This window comes from Rhinopithecus bieti, unplaced genomic scaffold (genome assembly GCF_001698545.2).
Source record: "Rhinopithecus bieti isolate Rb0 unplaced genomic scaffold, ASM169854v2 scaffold_10351, whole genome shotgun sequence".
In the NCBI taxonomy this organism is placed as follows: domain Eukaryota; kingdom Metazoa; phylum Chordata; class Mammalia; order Primates; family Cercopithecidae; genus Rhinopithecus; species Rhinopithecus bieti.
The window spans coordinates 3,327,285-3,339,974 of record NW_016806805.1 but is presented as its reverse complement, the minus strand read 5'-3'; the positions used below and the strand labels follow the sequence as shown (position 1 = coordinate 3,339,974).

At 34.0% G+C, this 12,690-nt stretch overlaps 1 protein-coding gene across 4 annotated transcripts in view; it reads left to right on the top strand.

The window, feature by feature from the left end:
• SLC12A2 (solute carrier family 12 member 2) overlaps positions 1–11,336 on the top strand; it is a 106,458-nt gene extending 95,122 nt beyond the window's left edge. For all 4 annotated transcript variants that reach the window (XM_017877582.1, XM_017877581.1, XM_017877584.1 and 1 more), the window contains 6 exons: positions 701–823; positions 2,705–2,816; positions 4,607–4,693; positions 6,105–6,240; positions 6,522–6,589; positions 8,206–11,336. In XM_017877582.1, the coding sequence (XP_017733071.1) occupies positions 701–823; positions 2,705–2,816; positions 4,607–4,693; positions 6,105–6,240; positions 6,522–6,589; positions 8,206–8,341 (662 nt within the window). In that variant the 3' untranslated portion in view covers positions 8,342–11,336. The remainder of the gene's footprint in view (positions 1–700; positions 824–2,704; positions 2,817–4,606; positions 4,694–6,104; positions 6,241–6,521; positions 6,590–8,205) is intronic.
• The last annotated feature ends 1,354 nt before the right edge of the window (positions 11,337–12,690 follow it).

Genomic DNA, 12,690 nt, shown 5'->3' with positions numbered 1-12,690 from the left:
ATATAAATGGGAACTCCTTGGTGTACTGTTCTCAGGCCTGCAGCAGATGGGTGCCCTTCCAACGAGCTCCCACCATCTTTCTGTGGTTCAGAGAAAGATGTGGTGGTTATATGGCTTTAGAATTGGGTTCCACCTATTGGGGACAAAACATAGGTAAAAATTAGAAGTCTTTCTTTAGACTAAGGTTTCACTGTGATCATTGTAAGAATGTGTTAGTATGTCTTCAACTCCCATCTTTCATTTTTATGACAGATAACAACTTTGTCTTTTAAAAAGTTGTGAGCTTTAAATTATTGAGATACCAGATTACCAAAGAAATAGTTTCACAGAACAGGTATAAACTTGATTTGTCCAGTTTGACTAAAACAGCTTTTCAAAACATAAAATCTAGCAGCTCAGTATAATTTTTGGATTGTTATTTATGATTCTCTTACATTCATTCAGAATGCTTGAAAATATTAGTAATTAGGCAGATAATTTGGATTGGTTTAGCTATTGTAAAGAGTTATTTCTCTCTAGCCATTTATAAAGTAAACTTTTATTATAAACAACTGAAAGTTTATGGTAGATGCCATATACAATTGTCTGAATTGTCTGTAGTATAAACATCTGAATATACAAAAATTAGGAAACGATAGGAATTCAGCAAAAGGGACTTAATTTACTTTGCTTACATTTTATCTTTTGCTTAATCCTTTAGAATCCAAAGGCCCTATTGTGCCTTTAAATGTAGCTGACCAAAAGCTTCTTGAAGCTAGTACACAGTTTCAGAAAAAACAAGGAAAGAATACTATTGATGTCTGGTGGCTTTTTGATGATGGAGGTAAGGTTATTAATTTTTTAAAAAATGATTTTAAATTTAGTAAAATTGTGAAAATAGTAAGAAATGGCAGGCAGTCTTTACTCGTGGACTCCGTTCAAATTTTGCCAACATTCCCAAAAGCAAAAGGATTCATTTCAGAATCAGACACAGCATTTAGCAGTCTGGTCTTTTCAGTATCCCTAATGCGGAGGTTGTTCAGTAGTATTTCCTTGAGCATCATGACCTTAACTTTTAATATCATGAACCGTTTTGTTGACTGTCACCCAATTTGAAGCACTATTTTAATGTTTTATTTTAATTAGTTTTTAGGTTGTCTATCTATCTTTGGCAGAAATATCACAGAAGTGATGCTGTGCTCTTCTGTCTACATCTCATCAGGTGGCACAGAATGTTGATTTGTCCCATCACTGATGAAATTAACCATTGAGTAATATATGATTTTTACCACGTTTATTCACTGAAAAGTTATCCTCCCCCCCCAACATTTATAATTACAGGTATTGGGGATGGCACAGAGGAATTACTCTGAGACTATGTAAATACACTATTCTTACAGCCTTCGCCACTATCTTTAGCATCCATTGATGTTTATTGTTGTTATTGTTGTGGTTGCCAAATGATGATTTTCCTATTCCATCGTTTCTTCCTCATTTATTAGTTGGCATTTTATTGTAAGGAAGAGCTTTCTGTTTATTTCTATCAGTGTGGACTCATTGATTCCTATTTTATTGATATTCAGTGGAATATGTATTAGACTGTTCTTGTGTTGCTTTGAAGAAATACCTGAGACTGGGTAGTTTGTAAAAAAAAAAAAAAGAGGTTTAATTTGCTGACGATTCTGCAGGCCACACAAGCATGGTCCTGACATCACTCAGCTTCTGGAGAAGCCTCAGGGAGCTTTTACTTACAGCAGAAGGCAAAGCAGGAACAGGCACAACACATGATGAAAGCAGGAGTGAAAGAGACATAGGAGACAGAGACGCCACACACTTTTAAATGACTCGATCTCATGAGAACTATCACAAAGACAAGCACCAAACCTTGAGGGACCAACCCCCATGATCCAAACACCTCTCACTAAGCTCCATCTCTAGCACTGGGGATTAATTACAGTTCACCATGAGATTTCAGTAGGGGCTGATATCCAAACTATGCCAGAATAAAATTTGTTACTTTTGTTTGTTTTGATGTTCCAGTTGTCCCATATTTCGCCAGCACAATCCTCCTTAGGCTGATTTGTTTCCATTTATCATGTCCCAGTCATTCTTTTGAGTTATTTTCCAACACAAGAAGATGTTCCAGGCTCAGTTTTATTGTTTTGCACTTTCCCTTCATAGCCGTGAAAGTAACCCTTTATCCAAGGATTGCTGGTTCCTTTTACTGAATAACAGTGTTTAGAAACAAAGATCAGGGCATTGGATATGCTTGTGTCTACTAGAGTATCACTGTTCCCAGGCCTTCTCAATGGACAGAGCCAGGAACTCCTTGTATATGTGTGTGTGGAGATATAAATGGAGATCAAAAACCAATTTCAGTCCAGCTTCTCCCTTTTCATATTTCTAATTTCATTGTTAAACATGGCTCCTGCTAAGGTCAATAAATACACTTATTTTCTCAATCCTGTTGTACGTGACTAATCTCCTGACTTTACCAGGCCACTATCCCATTTGGCTACCTTCCTTGAATGGGATCAGACTCCATTAGGAGTCCCTTCTTTCTCAGGTCTGCTAATGGCTTTTTGACTGAATTATCAAGGAAGGACAGAAAGAATATTTTTGTTTTATATGGTGGTGTAGTAGACATGTGTTTCGAGGCTAAATTGATGTTCCTGATTAAGAAATTAGCATTTTGTAAATGATTCATTATATTTTTATAATTCAGGTTTGACCTTATTGATACCTTACCTTCTGACTACCAAGAAAAAATGGAAAGACTGTAAGATCAGAGTATTCATTGGTGGAAAAATAAACAGAATAGACCATGACCGGAGAGCGTAAGTTTATTTCACATTGAAGGGCATGCGTCTAGTAGCACTTCATTGCTACAGTATAAATTTGATAGGATAAAAATTAGACAATCCAGAAAATGTCTATTATCTTGCTTTGTTCTTTACTGAGGTTAAAAATTTTAAATATAACCTTGTTCTCTTTAGTCTTCATGTTTAACTAGTAGATACTTAATTTTACTTAGATGTAATTTTTTTTAACATATTAACATTTTAGAAGGTCCTTCTTAAATACTTGTAACTTTAAAGTGCTAAGCAACCTTTTTCTTTTAATCATATACAAACATTACCTATTTGTATATGGGATACATTTTGTTGTAGACTCTAGACAACAAAATGCAGGATGCCATTGTCATTCATCCGATTCTTTCTAAATATACTGTCACAATTATAGTTCTTGTTTCAGTACTTCTCTCCTGCTCTGTAAGTACTCTTGTTTTGTCTTTGACATGTAACATGTATATTGTACACATTATGGATCAAAGACATGGGTACTTAGAAGCATTGAAACCCAGTTTTATTTTTCAGAAAGCAGTTTTGACCATATAATTCCTCTACCCAAAATACTTTAACGACTTTCCTGCTACCTGCCATAGAAAATCTAATTGTTGTAATGTAGCAGTCAAGGCCCTTGACAGTCTGTCCTCTCATTCCCTTTCTATTCTTCTATTTCCCCCAGTATGCCTTATACTTCAGTATACTTTTCCATAGCCTCTAAGCATGCATGTGACTTCAGGCTTTTACTCCTTTGCCTACTCTCATCTCCTGTAAATAGCTCTTCACTAGCCTCTCCTTTTATCTCTTTAAATACTGCACTCTTTAAAACCCAGCTCAGTTCTTCGTAGTGCCTTTCCTATTTCTCCTGCCTTACCCCCAGATCTAGTTGTTATGTTTCCTTCCGGAATCACAATGTACTTTAATACCTACCACTCATCACATTCTGGCAGGTATTATATTTATTTTCTTATTTAAGTTTTGTGGGCCCTGTTATGTTTAGCATGTTTTATAGTAGGCACTTAACTGATAGGTCCTGGAATTCAACTAGGTGTTTATTCATTTCAAATAGTGAATTATGCAAGAAATACTAATAATAAATTTAATAATCAAACCTGTAGCAGATCTTTTTTCTCATATCTCAATTTAAAAACATTTTTATTACAAATAAAATTGCATTTTATTTTTTGTTTATATGTGCACTTCAGCTGTTCTATTGTTGCCACCAATGTTTCATTGCCAGCTATGCCTTCAGAAAGGTATTTACTGAAAAATCAGGCCTGTTGATGCTCCTTTTCTATGTCCTGTTTCAGTTCCCTCCTCCCCCAAAATTCTATGAACTTAATCTGCCATCAACTATATCTTCAATATGGCCCACAGGTCATATTTGGGCCCTGAGATAAGCATTCTTCTTGGATGGAAGAATAATCCAAAAATAAATAGTTGTCTACTAGTTTTTATTGAAATGTATGTACTTATCAATATAGTTTCACTAAATTTAAGAAACATTAGCTACCATTTAAATTTAATTATTAATGTCTTTCTTTGTCCATTACTCAGGAGAGATTCAGAGAAAGTAAAATACTCAGTGATTACTCAGAAAGTAAAGTACTCAGTGGATTTAAGTCTGCTTTGTGAATGAATGGTGTGAATTAATTCAAATGGACATTGTTTAGCACATGATAGACTGACTTTTTCTGTAAATCATGCTTTTCAGATATATGGATTCAGCCCAATATAGAATGAAAATACTTGTATCTTAATTCTATTAATTTTTGTTGTAGGATGGCTACTTTGCTTAGCAAGTTCCGAATAGACTTTTCTGATATTATGGTCCTAGGAGATATCAATACCAAACCAAAGAAAGAAAAGTAAGTTACTCTACAAATTTCTGATCCTTTTATAGATGGCCTACTCAGACACAGATTGAACTTAATTAAAACCCAGAGATTTATTTTCCTGCTGTTAGTTGTATGTGAAGTCAATATTTTAAAAATCTAACATTGATAGTTGGTATGCATATATCAGATATTAAAGAAAGTCTAAAGAGTTTTCAGTATTCAGAGAGGATTTAAATTACAGCTTTACATGTGATTTCTGAAAAGTGGTTCATTTCCATTGCCCCTGCCTGCAGTCGTTATAACCACTCAGTCCCTGCTCTACATACCTATTACTTTCCACTGTTTTGTTTTATCGCTAAAATAGGAAAATCTAAACATTTGCCTACAATAGTTGCATTCAGAGTTCTTCTAGGAAAGACTTTGGAATATTCCACCTGAAAATGGTATATACAGGTTATAATGATATTTGTATTTATTTTACCTGATATAATTTTAATTATTAGATTAATGTTGAATCAATATGAAGCTGATATAAAGAATTCCTTTTAGATAGGAAACAGTAAGGTAAAATTAGTAAGGTTGTAATCAGGGTGAGATTGCTTTTATTGTAAAACTGTGTACTGGGTGCTTCATACTAGATTTGATACTGAAAATACGTTTTCGTGTTCATAGAGGATTAGAATGCCATTCATGTTATTTTATTGGTAAGTATATGGATGTAAAATTAATTTTCATTTCCTTAAATTTTAGTGTCTGCCCTTTTCCCCTTCAAAATGTTCTAGTACATTTTTTTACACTACTTTTATTCATTGATAACTGGGAAAGCCTTTGGGTGTTTTAGAGCATAGTAGTAACACAATTTGACTTATTGCTCAAAGGTATCATTTTGGCTACTATGGTAAAATATATTTAGGTTGAGAGAAAATGGCCATAGGGGGAGGAGGGGTATACAGGGAGATCAGCTTTAGCAGTTAAAAATGCAATTTTATTACAGGTTGGAGATTCCTTATCCCAAATGCTTGGGATCAACCAAAAGTGTTTCAGATTTCAGATTTTTTTTTAAATTTTGGAACGTTTTCATTATACATGCTGGTTTAGAATCCCTAATCCAAAAATCAGAAATTCAAAATGTTTCACTGAGCATTTCCATTAGACGTCATATCGGTGCTTAGAAAGTTTTAGATTTTGAAGCAGTTTGGATTTCAGATTAGGGATGCACAGTCTGTATTGTCCATATGGGTTCTAATTTTCTCATCAGTTTCAGAGACTAGAAATTGCTGTTTTTGAAATAAATTGCCAAAGTGATTATTATGGTTGGGGTATGGAGAAGAGCATAATAAATGAGAGGCACTAACTTTGCAAGTTTTAATTTAATATTTAAGATCTTTCTGTTATGTAAGTTAAAATAAGATTAGTTGTGAGAATTCTTTGTTTTTTAAAGTATTATAGCTTTTGAGGAAATGATTGAGCCATACAGACTTCATGAAGATGATAAAGAGCAGGATATTGCAGATAAAATGAAAGAAGATGAACCGTGGCGAATAACAGATAATGAACTTGAACTTTATAAGACCAAGGTATTCTTTATCTTCTGCTTTATTTTCATTGATCTTTTATATAATAAAAGACATGAAAACCAAGAACTTCAAATTTGATATAGGAGGGGTCAGTTGTATAAATGAACTCTAAAATAGATTTATTTGAGGTTAGCGGAAAGAATTTTTTTTAAAAAAAAGAACAGATATTTTATTACACTAAAATTCATTTCCGTTTCTTTTGTCTCCTTATAGTTTTATGAACCATGCTAAATTCGTATTTCCAAATGGTCTAGGAATGACTTTGTCCTGTTTCATTTCAGACATACCGGCAGATCAGGTTAAATGAATTATTAAAGGAACATTCAAGCACAGCTAATATTATCGTCATGTAAGTAAAGATTTTCTTGCTAGTTTCTGATAATATGCTTTGAATTAATTTCTGTTCCAACTACATATCTATATAACACCCATATTGACTTAGTTGTTATAAGGAGGAAAAAACAAACTTGTAAAAATATACTATGCTTTAAGCATATGGAGAAAGACAAAAACTTTAACCTTAAGCTTATATGAATCCCAAGTAATTTTTTTTATCGTAATAGGTTATATTGGAACCTTTTGTTTACACTTCTTCTCACCTTTTCAAAATTCCTCATCTTTGTAAACACTACAGCATAGCCATTAAGTATGTGTGGATAGGAGGGTCCTACGTTAAAGTTTGGACCCCAGACAGCTTCCTCTTGAAAATAACCCAAAAAATGTTATTTGGCAGATTAAACTTGAATAGTGATTCCTGTCTGGATTCCCATTCTTACGTTTTCCACACACAAATTTTACATACCAACACATTGTCCTTGAGTTAAATACAGATGCTAAATGCCTACTTTGGCTCTTCCTCTACTGAACTAGGTTAGCTAGATATTCTTTGAACCCACGTTTTCTCACTTCTGGAACATGTGTCCTTAGATAGGAAAGCTCAGGCCTCTCCCCCACAAAAAAAGCCAAATAATGAAAAAAACTATCAAAAGATTGTTAGTTTAACAACAAGCATTTAATAAATCAGAAAGTTTCAAGTTTTGCTGGTGATAAATACCTGTAATGGAAAAGATACTAGAACAGAAATTTAGAGAAAAACTGACAGAGCAACTGGTCACTGCTACCACCATCCATAAATAGAAATTAAAACTGAGATAAGAAGATGAAAATTGCATTTATCCATATATAGCTTCCGTTTTCTAAATTTTGATAGTAAACATACCTTTCACCTAAAAGAATTCTATTCTTATTAAAGAAGGGGAAATCTAGGATTTAGTGTTATATATCAGAGAAACTGTGGTTTATAGAAGTATTTACTGTTCTTATGAACAAATTCTTAAAAATCTTTCTTGAAAGATTATAGTCTTTTATATACACATGTATGATGGTGGTACCGTAAGATTATAATACCGTATGTTAAGCTGGGGGCACGATGGTATGCACCTGTAGTCTCAGCTACTTGGGAGACTGAGGTGGGAGGATTGCTTGAGACCTGAAGTTTTGAGTCCAGCCTGGACAATGTATTAAGACCCATCTCTCTTAAAAACAAAAAAAAACATATTTTTACTGTATCTTTTCTATATTTAGCTATGCAAATGCTTACCATCATGTTACAGTTGCCTATGATATTCACTACAGTAACATACTGTACAGGTTTGTAGCCTAGGAGCAACAGGCTGTATCGTATAGCCCAGATGTGTAGTAGGCTATACCGTCTTGGTTTATGTAAGTACTCCTATGATGTTTTCATGAGGGCAAAATTGCCTGACAATAAGTTCTAACAAATGAGTCTCCATCGCTAAACAACACAACTATGGTTGTTATTCTATATGCAGAGTTCTCCTGCACTGAGAAATATTCTGTAATTATAGTAATTTATAGTAACTTATTGTAATCTACTTTATAATTTTTGCTACATTTTATTCTGTAAATGCATTGCTCAGGTTTTTTTTCTCTTTTTGATACCAGGAGTCTCCCAGTTGCACGAAAAGGTGCTGTGTCTAGTGCTCTCTACATGGCATGGTTAGAAGCTCTATCTAAGGACCTACCACCAATCCTCCTAGTTCGTGGGAATCATCAGAGTGTCCTTACCTTCTACTCATAAATGTTCTATACAGTGGACAGCCCTCCAGAATGGTACTTCAGTGCCTAGTGTAGTAACTGAAATCTTCAATGACACATTAACATCACAATGGCGAACAGTGACTTTTCTTTCACGATTTCATTAATTTGAAAGCACACAGGAAAGTTGCTCCATTGATATGTGTATGGAGACTTCGGTTTTAGTCAATTCCGTATCTCAATCTTAATGGTGATTCTTCTCTGTTGAACTGAAGTTTGTGAGAGTAGTTTTCCTTTGCTACTTGAATAGCAATAAAAGCGTGTTAACTTTTTGATTGATGAAAGAAGTACAAAAAGCCTTTAGCCTTGAGGTGCCTTCTGAAATTAACCAAATTTCATCCATATATCCTCTTTTATAAATTTATAGAATGTCAAACTTTGCCTTCAACTGTTGTTTTTATTTCTAGTCTCTTCCACTTTAAAACAAAATGAACACTGCTTGTCTTCTTCCATTGACCATTTAGTGTTGAGTACTGTATGTGTTTTGTTAATTTTATAAAGGTATCTGTTAGATATTAAAGGTGAGAATTAGGGCAGGTTAATGAAAATGGGGAAGGGGAAATGGTAACCAAAAGTGACCCCATGGTAAGGTTTATATGAGTATATGTTAATATAGAGCTAGGAAAAAAAGCCCCCCAAATGCCTTTTTCACCCCTCTGATTGGCTATTATCACTATATTATTCTCTTGAAACCTTAGGGAAGATTAAAGATTCATCCCATACTTCTGTATACCATGCTTAAAACGTCATTCTTTAAACAAAAATACTCAAGATCATTTATATTTATTTGGAGAGAAAACTGTCCTAATTTAGAATTTCCCTCAAATCTGAGGGACTTTTAAGAAATGCTAACAGATTTTATGGAGGAAATTTAGACAAAGCAATGTCATTTAATAGAATATTTCAATATTTAAGTGGAATTTCAGTATACTGTACTATCCTTTATAAGTCATTAAAATAATGTTTCATCAAATGGTTAAATGGACCACTGGTTTCTTAGAGAAATGTTTTTAGGCTTAATTCATTCAATTGTCAAGTACACTTAGTCTTAATACACTCAGGTTTGAACAGATTATTCTGAACATTAAAATTTAATCCATTCTTAATACTTTAAAACTTTTGTGTTAAGAAAAACTGCCAGTTTGTGCTTTTGAAATGTCTGTTTTGACATCATCGTCTACTAGTACAATTTTGACAGTGCATATGTACTGTTACTAAAAGCTTTATATAAAATTATTAATGTGAAGTTTTTCATTTATAATTCAAGGAAGGATTTCCTGAAAACATTTCAAGGGATGTCTACATATTTGTATGTGTGTGTGTATATATATGTATATGCATACACAGATGCATATGTGTATATATAATGAAATTTATGTTGCTGGTATTTTGCATTTTAAAGTGATCAAGATTCATTAGGCAAACTTTTGTTTAAGTAAACAAGTTCAAAATCAGATTAACAGATACAGGTTTCATAGAGAACAAAGGTGATCATTTGAAGGGCATGCTGTAATTTCACACAATTTTCCAGTTCAAAAATGGAGAATACTTCGCCTAAAGTACAGTTAAGTGGGTCAATTGATACAAGTTTCTGTGGTGGAAAATTTATGCAGGTTTTCATGAATTTTTTTTTTTTTTTTTTGAGACGGAGTCTGGCTCTGTTGCCATGCTGGAATGCAGTAACGTGATCTCAGCTCACTGCAGCCTCCGCCTCCCCAGTTCAAGCAATTCTCCTGCCTTAGCCTCCCTAGTAGCTGGGACTACAGGTGCACGCCACCATGCCCAGCTAATTTTTGTATTTTGAGTAGAGACAGGGTTTCACCATACTGACTAGGATGGTCTCTCTTGACCTTGTGATCTGCCTGCCTCGACCTCCCAGAGTGCTGGGATTACAGGCGTGAGCCACTGCGCCCAGCTGGTTTTCATGAATCTTGATAGACATCTATAACGTTATTTTCAGTGGTGTGCAGCATTTTTGCTGCATGAGTATGAGCTAGGTATAGAGATCTGATAACTTGAATTCAGAATATTAAGAAAATGAAGTAACTGATTTTCTTAAAAAAAATTTCTACATTTTAACTCACAGCATTGTTCCATTGCAGGTTTTGCAATGTTTGGGGGTAAAGACAGTAGAAATATTATATTATTCAGTAAACAATAACGTGTGAACTTTAAAAATGGATAATAGAGCATGGACTGAGTGCTGCTATCTTGAAATGTGCACAGGTACACTTACTTTTTTTTAAGTTTTTCCCATTCAGGAAAACAACATTGTGATCTGTACTACAGGAACCAAATGTCATGCGTCATACATGTGTGTATAAAGTACATAAAATGTATCTAAATATTCATAATGTGGGGTGGGTAATACTGTCTGTGAAATAATGTAAGAAGCTTTTCACTTAAAAAAATGCATTACTTTCGCTTAACACTAGACATCAGGTCGAAAATTTGCAAGGTTGTTATAGTACTTATTTCAGCAATTCTTAGAGATGCTAGCTAGTGTTGAAGCTAAAAATAGCTTTATTTATGCTAAATTTTGATTTTTGTACGAATTTTTTTTTAAGTTCTAATCATTGGTGATAGCTTGGAAATAAATAATTATGCCATGGCATTTGACAGTTCATTATTCCTCTAAGTAAGAATTGAGTTTAAAGAGAATGGTGGTGTTAAGCTGATTATTAACAGTTACTGAAATCAACTATTTATTTGTTACATTATTCCATTTGTATTTTAGGTTTCCTTTTACATTCTTTTTATATGCATTCTGACATTACATATTTTTTAAGACTATGGAAATAATTTAAAGATTTGAGCTCTGGTGGATGATTATCTGCTAAGTTTGAAAATGTAATATTTTGATAATACTGTACTATAACTGTCACACAAATGCTTTTCTAATGTTTTAACCTTGAGTATTGCAGTTGCTGCTTTGTACAGAGGTTACTGCAATAAAGGAAGTGGATTCATTCAACCTATTTAATGTCCATTCTTATATTTTATCTATTTTATAAGTTTCTGCCAGCTTTGTGGTTTTGTCTCATTTAGATAACTATTGCTTCATTCATTTCTGAATTTTTTAAATAGCTTTTACCTTAATATTCATGCCCCGGAAAAGTCGTTCACTATTCCTAAACCTTTGCAGTAATCACTATTGATACTTACAGTATGACTGAACCATCTGAGCTGCAGCTCATTATGGATTTTTTTTTAAGTGACCTGGCTTTTCTAATTCTGCTTTATCTTTGGGCCAAATCTCTCATTTGTCAATGAGGAAACTAGAAGATTAAAAGCGATTCATAGTCCGTGAATATCATCTGATTCTTTCCTTCCAAAGATTTTTATCGAAGCTCATTTAGAGTTTTAGAAAGCATTTTCATTTTCTCATTTGAACGTGACTGTAGGTGTGGTATATATGCAGGACAGCTGTTTCTTTCTTCTACCCTTGAGAAAGCAGCTTGGAGCAGTTTAGGGAGTTTTCCAAGGTCATGTGGTAAATCAAGGAAGGTTGTTGGTCTAGAGCCCAGGTCTTTCATCCCCAGGAATTTCTTCATTATGCATTCACTGCTGGCTGATCCATAAGACAGATGGCTGGGATAGATTGGTCGTTTCCAAATTACTCACCCCTGTCCGCTGAGTAAATGTGTTTTCAGGTAAGGCAAATTATAGTTAGAAATATAGGTTGGCTAAAGGCTGCCTTAATATGTTCAAAACAAAATGTAAATATCCATTTTTTTGTTTGTCGTCTTCCTTATTCTCAAGCCACTATTCAGGCCACTATTCACTTATTTGGAAAGCTAAAAGATAATTTAAAGGCAACTAGGTATGTGACATTTTCTAATATCAGACCGTCCAACAGTTTTTAAAACAAGAACATCATTCATCTTTGAGCCACCAGGTTTCTGCTGTTCATTCACCAGGAAGAAAAGATAAATCCATTTGATATGCTTCCCTCTTTATGTTTATATCCCTATAGGAAGTTTGTAGGGCCAGAGGAAATAGATGGTAGTTTAATGTTTATCTTTTGGGGAAAGATGGTACAAGTTCTAGTATATGCTCAATAGAAAGTACTATTTAGTTTAGTTCAGATAATAAATAGTGTGTTGGTGGGTTTACCAGCTTGACATACTTTTTTTGGTAGTACTCGAATACCTAAGAATCTAAGTCTCATTGTCTTGTATGGAATCTGGTGGCAATGGTGATGGACCTGTTTTACTTACGTGATGGGCATTTAACAGAGTCTGTTAAATGATAGCGTTAAGAACCTCAGCCCATTTTTTCTCCTTACCCTTTTGTTTCAGACACGGTAAAAGTTTGAAACTATTAGGGAAA